Below are 9097 nucleotides of genomic sequence, written 5' to 3' on the forward strand. Positions count from 1 at the left end.
ACAGGTAAGATGCTAGGGGAGGCAGAGAAAGAGAGATCAAAGTGTTTTTGTTTACTTCTTTGAAGTTTTGTAGTACCTACTGTTTACCATGCACACTTCTTGATTCATGCTGAAAATTGGAATTCACCCATTTCTCTTTTTCCTGTCTAAGATGCAGATGGGGCACATTTCGTTGACTCCATCAATCCCTGCCCCCCACGCATTAGCACATGCACACGTATACCTAGCCAGTGGAAAAGAAAAAAGAGTTACTCACATTCATCCATTTTACAAAGATTTCCAGGCTGCAATGGGAGGGCTTTACCTCTCCCTGAAGGATGAATAAATAGGTAGCTTTACTGACAACCTGTTCACAGTCAAACTGCAGTGAAAACTGAGACCAAGGTCTTACTCTACTGGCACTTATGAGATCCAGTGCTGGCAACATGGAGAAGATAGTCATCTGCCTGATGGTCATCTTCTTGGGGACAATAGCCCATAAGTCAAGCTTCCAAGAGAAGGATCTCCTCTTGATTAGAATGCGTCAACTTATAGATATTGTTGATCAGCTGCAAAATTATGTGAATTATTTGGTAAGGCCATACTTATCACAACAAAATTTAAATATTATTCTTCAATTAATATAAAAGGTGCTTTTTGACTTATAAAAATAACCCAGAACTAATTTTCTTTTGCCCTAGGAACCTGAACCTCTGCCAGCTCCAGAAGACGTAAAGGTAAGACCAGTTGAATTTATTTGTGATAATATTTGTGACACAAGTTTTTAAATCCAATTAAGAAAGCCATTAACATAATTATCTAGGAATATACTTAATTTCCATGAATTGGGGGGTTTAATAGTTGGTAAAATAGTTATTCCTATTTTGGTCAAATATTCATTGATTTACCGGCAAGCCAATCATAAAAACACCACATAACTTATAAAATATATTTTTATCTCCAAATACCTCTAAGAGTCCTTCCAAGTAGCACTATTGAGACAGAATAACAAAACTAGAAAATAAATCTATTCTATGATCAGTTCCTGAATAATGACCAACTAATTAGATTTTAAGAGCCCTTGTAGAATGACAGTTCTTGAGCCCTCCTTTGCAAACCTACCTAAGAAATATAGACACACACCGGAAGAAGCAGAACGCACCTTTTAATAACAAGAAAGAAAGAAAAGAAAGGAAGGAAGGAAGAGAGAAAGAAGAAAGAACAAATTACAGGAACAGCATGGAAGAATGGTAGTATGGAAGTCAAGGCTGTCCTTTAGAATATAATTCCCATATACCTTGGCCTCAGTGAGTCTTGTCTTTGGCCTTTGGAGAGGTCTTTCAAAAGGACTTTTTTCAAAAACTCATCTCATTCTCTTAAGCCATTTAAATCCCTTAGGTCCGAGGAAGAAAAGACCTAGCACATAGTTCAAGAGGGCTGCGTGCTGGTCTTTTCCTTAGTAACTTCGTTCTAGTCTTCACATCTGGTACCCTGAGGATAAAAATGTAACTGGGGAAATGTTTTCATTGTCTCAGACCTTTAACTGCATAAATTAGAATAACTATAAAAGTGCTACCAGTAATTAGGACACTACAGAGGAGGAGACATTGAAGATACATTGCAAAGAAAACAATTATCGTAAATGACTATGTGTAAAAGTTTAGAAAGTGAATGAGTCACAACCATTGCTTTTCTCTAAAATTCACTCTCTAGCTCTGAACCTAACCACTCTCATTTACTAGGTCTTTTTCTAATAAGCAGCATCTAAAATGAAAGCAGCACATTCAGCTTATTGGAAAGCCTTTTCTAATAAGTGAGAATATTTCTTAATTGATGACCTAATTATCAAAACATACATTTTCAGCATCTCACGCATTTTGTTTAAACTGCTGTGGTTAGAGTCCTTTTGGACTAACCCTGTCTATAACTTGCAGAATAAGAAATAAGAAAGATTTCCCATTTTCTAACTTGAGTTGATCCAATGGGTACTTCCTTCATTAAATATCTATGCTTTGTTAAAGATAGAGGCTTTTTACCTTACATCATAATGAGAAGATTTCATCTCAGTGACAGTGTATCTATCTGACAATCTTATCAAACAATGCTTGCTATGATACAAGTGAGTAATGGTATAGCTAAGATCTTTAAGCTATGCTGGCAGGCAAACTTAGGAAGAAAATAATTCAAGGCCACAGTAGCATTATGTCAAGTTTTTCAGGGCTAGCATCAAAGCAGAGCCCATAAGAGATTTAAAAATAAGGAAAATAAATTTATTTACATGTTCCATGTAAATGTTGATACATTGTGATTATCTCAGATCCCTTATTGGCCTTGCCAGGCATTGTTCTCTTTCTTATAATTATATAACCAGTGATCATCAACTGGTAATGACTTTGCCTTCCTGACAACATCTGACATCGTCTGGAGAAATTTTGGGTTGTCACAGTTGTGTGTAGGGGAGTGCTTTCTACTCGTCAGAGATGCTAGTAAACATTCTAGAATGCACAGGACAGTCCTAACAACAAAGAATTATCTAGCCCAAAATGTCAATTGTATTGCTATTGAGAAACCCTGATATAAACCTAGTTTGCCTTTGGGACAAAGGTATCTTGCCCAAGACTTCCTATTGTGAGTGGTCAGGCCTTTCTGTGAGGGGGAAAAGTAGGTTAAAAATAAGCTATAAGGAGGCAAATATTTTCAAATATTCAGCTGCAAAACAACAAAGCCAAGCGTGCTTCCTTGCAAAAGCAGCAGTTGACTGTTCTCTGTTTGTTACTCTTGCTTTTTTGACTTCCGTACTGCTCCCTCTATTTTGCAATAATATAGGACACACAACTCCTCATTTTATCATGTGTTGAAGGATGAAGGAATCAAAGCCTTGCCCTCATAGTTTGCTGCCACCAAGGCATAGCAAAGGAAAATAATTGTTATGCTCCCAGATGGTGGTTCTACACATGAGTTTGGGTTCATTCTGTAAAGACCAGGAGTGACAGGCCATCCATGGCTGCCTGAAGCAAGGTTAATATCTCCACTCCCCTTCCCAGTGCATCTGTAAGGCAGTTGTCAGGATAGCTTCTCCACTTCTTTTCCTCTCTGAGGCTGCCTTTGGTGTGTGTCTGAAGCCCAATGCAGCAGTTACTTTTCCTGGACTGTACATGGCTGGGGACAGCTCTGCTGCTTGCAGAAAGCACTGAGCAACATACCACCGCCTACTGACACAGGTAAACAAGGAAGGGCATGAGACAGTGCAGCCTGTCAGTGTCCAGACGCCATCCAGAGGCTTTCAGAAAAGTTTTTTCAGGCATAAGCTCTTTCATTACTGATCTTGACCATTCCTGGCAATACCAAGGGAGTTCATTCGGTAGGGCCCCTATACTTCTTTGGAACGTAACTTTCTTTCAACATACCCATGTAAATGTTAACTCAGCAAAATGGGCTTCTGTGAGAAATGCTGGTTTCTCAGATCATCACGGATGAAGCAGTTAGTGTTTTCAGTTTCAGCTGGAAAATTTACCTCTTTAAATATGAATATTATTTTTTTCCAGTAAGTTAAGCCGGTTGTGGTCAAAAAGAAGAGAAAAGAAAAAACTTCAACAAACACGAGCATGTGGTTTTCAAGGAAAAAAAAGTGCTATAATTAACATTTATAAATAGTTTCTATTAAATAAGCATTTTGGCAAACATATGGAAAGGATATTACCTTGCCCTTATGAGAGAGGCAAACTGTTCTGATAGAAGGAAACCAGATAAGCTGGTTCTCAGCTTGTGGCTATGTATGCAAAGTAAGCCTGACAGGCTTGTGTCTTAATGATGCATGTTATTAATCAACATGCATATTGGGTAAGCATATGGGTTGGAAAATGCAAAGCAGGCCAGATGCTATTTTCAGCTGATTGTCCATGAGAAGACTCAGATAATTTTGTTATATGTGGAATTGCCCTTGTAGGAACTGAGAGAGATTAATGTTTCTGGTTTCATATGGCTGTGTCTTCCATACACATTAGTGAGATAGGGATGCGACTACTGGGGTGGGGTGGGGTGTGGATAGAATAGCATGATATACACACATTGGCTGAAAGAAAAAAGAAACTTGGATACAAGTTTTTAGATCAGCATTAAAATGTTTTTAATAAGTCAATTTAAGTTTTGTTCTTTCGATATATTCCATTTTATTTTCAGTTCGATTTCTACGGTTTTTGAGTTACTACTCTCTAGTTATTTGACTAAACCAAGAGACAAGGTTTTGGTCCTTGTTCCGCCCTCTTCTTCATTCTTTGAGACACCATCCTTAGTTTCTAAGGAACAGTCCTCCGTCCCATTGGTTGCACAAGTCTCAAATTCTGTTCCTTGACTAGGTAGTTCAGGCAGAATCCTACCCTAAGTGACCTAAGAGTGTGAATAGCATTTTAGAAGAGTCATGTGTAGTCTGTCACAGGTGTATGGACTCTTAGATGTAGAATATGCCATCAGAGGTAGATAGCCACTTCCTTCACCCAAAGTAGGGGCATTAACTCATTTACTTCGTTTGTTGACTCCACACGTAGTTATTGAGCACTGACTAGCAATAAGACAGGATGCCAGGTGTTGTGCAAGGTAAGACGTTGCTTGAGACATGTCACTGTTAGATGCTTCCATGAACATTGTAGAGAAACAAACAAACAAAAAACAAATAAAAAAGATTGCTAATCAGATTACAGCATATCTCACCCAAAGCTGCAACCATAGTGTAACTTTCAGAAAATTTAGAAAATTTAGAAGATCCTGTCTACTACCCAGACCTCAAAATGGCATTAGAAATGGAAAAGCGGGGCGCCTGGGTGGCGCAGTCGGTTAAGCGTCCGACTTCAGCCAGGTCACGATCTCGCGGTCCGGGAGTTCGAGCCCCGCGTCAGGCTCTGGGCTGATGGCTCAGAGCCTGGAGCCTGTTTCCGATTCTGTGTGTCCCTCTCTCTCTGCCCCTCCCCCGTTCATGCTCTGTCTCTCTCTGTCCCAAAAAAATAAATAAAACGTTGAAAAAAAAAAAAAAAGAAATGGAAAAGCTAGGATCCCTTCTTTTGCCTGTAGGGAGGGAAATGTTGTCTCTTCCCTAATACGGGATGAAATTTTACATTGCAGGTGCCTCCTTCTAATGAGCCCAAATGCATAGGGCATGAACTCCTTCCTCACAATCTGCTGAAATAAATGTGATCTAATATGCTGTAGTAGAAGTAGAAAAAGAGGACTGGGAAGGTCATTTACTTTCTGAATAACTTTTGTTTTGTTTACATATATATAAATTATTTCTTTTTCAGAGACACTGCGAACGGTCAGCTTTTTCATGTTTTCAGAAGGTCCAACTAAAGGCAGCAAATACAGGAGGCAATGAACAGATAATCAGCGTATTAACTAAACAGCTGAAGAGGAAACTACCTCCCACAAACGCAGGCAGAAGACAGAAACACAGACCAGTAAGACTGTCATTTGTCATCTCTCTTATTTGTACTTAGTAACTACATCTCTTACGGTACATAACACACTTATACACACATTTGTAGCCAGAGATTCCAGTGCCTTCCTTCCAGTTACACGCTGTCTTTTATGGCGTATTTTGAGAAGTGAAGTCACCTCTTCCAAATCCATAGACTCAAAAGTGCCCAGAAATCCTGTTAAGAATTTGCTAACAGTCTCTGGTAGCTGGAAGAAGTTAAAATAGCCTCCCAAGGTGAGGAAGTCACTTGGCAGGAAATCTAATTGTGACTTAGGAGTTAAGTATTTTTCTTTCATCATATGGTCACATATAACTTGTATTCTTATTAACAGGAGCTAGGGCCTAGTTTTCCTATAAGAAAAGAGACAGCCTACAGGAGACCAAGAAAAATCTCATATTTTGCCTTCTTCTCTTAAAGAATATTATTGTCCTATATAATCACAGAGTCAGCACTATATTTAAATAGACAGATCTCATTATTTGGCTGGAGAATTTTAATAGTCCCTAGGAGGCCCTGAGACCCTCTTGTATATTTCTTCCTATGCCAACTCATAAGCAATGCTGATACTGTCATCACTAATTCAAGAATTAATCAAAACCAGTGGAATAACACATAAGATAAATTTCTCCAAAATATTTTTTTGAATCAGTTCTCTCTCTTCTAAGGAATTTCACATATGATTCAAATGAAACCTTAATGACATTATCAAAATTATTTTTATTTCCTTTGATTTCTTAGCCAGGTTTCATTGTAAAAAGTATCCCTCTAAAACTTTCCTCAGAAAGAAAGGAGCATTTGAAACCCAATAGCAAAGACTTATGAAATGGCAGTGCGGGCACTGAGCTTTTACCTAATTAAGCACCTTTTTTGGTAGATGGGAAAATGAGACCTCATTAAGTGACTTGTCCAAGCCCTGCAAATACTAAGTTTCAGTGAAAACTAGAACTTACATCTCCTACCTTTCAGTCAAAGGCTCCCACTACAACATCAAATGGGCTTAGAGACGTTGAATACCAAGCAATGGCCTGGTGTTTTTGTTCTCAAAAGGAATAAGGATAAAGAAGAAAATCCAAGAATTAAAAAAAAAAAAGAAATACAAGCAGGCAAGACACATAAGAAAAATTGCTCAATCTTCCTATAATCAAATAAATGCAAGCTAAGGAAATCCTACTTTTTTCCAAAAAAAAATTTTAACAGTACTCAATAATAGTACGAATGCTCTGCATGAATACAGGTGGAACTTTTTTACAATATACAGCAAGACAAAAATTTTTATTCCTTTAATTTAGTAATTGTACTTCTAGAAATTTTAAATAAAATGTATATAAAAATTATTCAGAAATGTTCTTGCATTGTATGCAATAGTGAAAAGTTAGAACACTCTATGTGCCCAAAAATAACAGTTTGATGGTACGTTGGAATACAGAGCAACAATTACATATATTTTTGAAGAATATTTAACAGGTAGGAAATGCTTGTATATGTTGAGTGTAAATAAAGCTAATTACCAACCAGTGTAAATAACATAAATGCAAAGAAAAAAAACATTGCTGGGAGGATATGCATCAAAAGATTGCAATGGTTATCTCTGAGGATGGGGATTACAAGTGATTTTTTCCCATTGTTATTTCTTGAACAATTTTATGCACATCTCAAAATTTTTTTCAGTGAACACGGTTTATATCTCTAATTGGAAAAAATATATTTTAACTGAACATTTTATTAAATGGGAAAAATGTTGAACTTTTTTGTTGATTTCTAGACATGCCCCTCATGTGATTCTTATGAGAAAACATCACCGAAAGAATTCCTAGAAAGATTGAAATCACTCATCCAAAAGGTATGCAACTGAAATTGTATTTAATTTTCTACTTCATATTTATCTATCCAGATTTATTCTTACATTTATGTTACTCATGGTATACTATTTCCACAGATGATTCATCAGCATCTCTCCTAGAACAAATGAGATATGAAGGTTCCTGAGGATCTAACTTGAAGCTGGACACTATATTACATACTCTAACACAGTAGTGAAACTCACTTCTTGGTATTCTAAATGGAGGAGTACCACATATTGGTGATGGGGAAAAGGACTCAGATCAGTATTTCAAGTCAGGATTATTTCCCCCCAGTTACTATACAGTTCTTCAGTTTGATCCACATGCTCTGTATCTGGTCAACTTGAAAAAGCTGTCTACTCAATTAAGTCTGATTTCCTATGTTATGGATTTATATGGTTTCTAAAATTTTTACTTTATATTAGTGCCCAAATATGGCATTCCTTGATGGAGAGAGAAGCTTAAATTTTTTTTAAGCTTAAAATTTTTAACCAAAAACATGGTTTTGGAATTTAGTGGTCTTATATTAACCTTGACCTTGATTAGCACAGGAATGAGGTGTCTGATGATCATTAATTTAAAAGTTATATACCTTCATTCAAGATGAGAAATATAGAAGCATAGGGTCAAGATGAAATGTTGATCTTTATTCTCTTAAGGAAATGGAAACTGAGTGTTTAAAAATATATATCTGAAGAGTTTATTTTTATCTCAGAATAAATCTAACATATAAATATATAGTTTATTTATGTGCCAGGAGATAGCTTTACTAGATGGCTACAGAAAAAGGTCTTATTTCTTTATTGGGATTTATCAAAAATATTTAAATACTATAGATATGAATGTATTTATAGAATACACTCTTGTAGTCTTTTTTCTTTAAGTCATTTTAACATACCTTCCCCAGTTCAAGTCCCCTTATAAGCTAACATTTTAAGCTTGTGGAAATGGCAATTAAAACGTATAGAGGGACATATTCAGGTGGTATTCTGGAACAAAATGCATTTTAAGCAAAGTCTTGTAGCTCTCTTCTCAAATTGTTATAATGATTACATGGGAGCGAGCTAGTAACTCCAAATGTCTGTCACCTTTCTTCCTTTCTTTTCTTTCTTCTTTTGAAAGTGACAGACACTTTGTGCTTGCATGCTTTGCATAAGGCAAATTCAATCACTTGTATCAAATCAAAATAAGGAGACAAATCAAGAGACCAAGACTTCTGTCCTAATAGAAAACAGACTTTTGCATAAACATTCCAATCTTTCAACCATGGATAGTAAAAGTAAGCAACCTGTTCTAACTGCCATTTCTTATCAACTCCAGCAGAGTTTATTTAAATATGAAATTAAAAACTCTAGGAAAATAAAATTTTTGCTAGAATGTCATAAGCTATTTGAGAATCTCTTGTTGTTAAAATGGCTGTGAACGTGCAAGAGGATGTGGGATGGGAAATACTGTATGTTCTGAGAAGAAATATTATCTACTTAGAAGTATTTTTTTAAAGTACAGATAAATTTATAGTTCTAAAAGATATATTAGCTGTCAATTATTTCATCAAATCTCAATGAAATGTGTCATCAAAAACACGGTATTCTACCTTAAAATTTTAAAATGTTATCACAAAGGGATCATGTAAACAATAATGATGATAACATGCATGTAGAGCCTACCTATGTGTCAAATGGTGCCAGCCCACATTATTGGGATAAAAGCAGAAAGCAGCCACAAAGTTGCCTAGGGAAGGATGAAGTCTGTATTTCTTGTTTTTGGCTTTATAGTTGGTGACTTCTTTGACACTGTGATTTTATATTT

The 9097-nt window shown here is 36.3% G+C and overlaps 1 protein-coding gene across 1 annotated transcript; it reads left to right on the plus strand.

Moving 5' to 3' along the window:
- The first annotated feature begins 249 nt into the window (after positions 1-249).
- On the plus strand, positions 250-7652 carry IL21 (interleukin 21). The gene is made up of 5 exons (XM_043569036.1): positions 250-572; positions 681-716; positions 5271-5426; positions 7210-7287; positions 7384-7652. Exons 1-5 carry the CDS (start codon positions 405-407, stop codon positions 7405-7407), a joined length of 462 nt encoding a protein of 153 aa, XP_043424971.1. The 5' UTR covers positions 250-404; the 3' UTR covers positions 7408-7652.
- The last annotated feature ends 1445 nt before the right edge of the window (positions 7653-9097 follow it).

Source organism: Prionailurus bengalensis, chromosome B1 (assembly GCF_016509475.1).
Source record: "Prionailurus bengalensis isolate Pbe53 chromosome B1, Fcat_Pben_1.1_paternal_pri, whole genome shotgun sequence".
Lineage (NCBI taxonomy): Eukaryota > Metazoa > Chordata > Mammalia > Carnivora > Felidae > Prionailurus > Prionailurus bengalensis.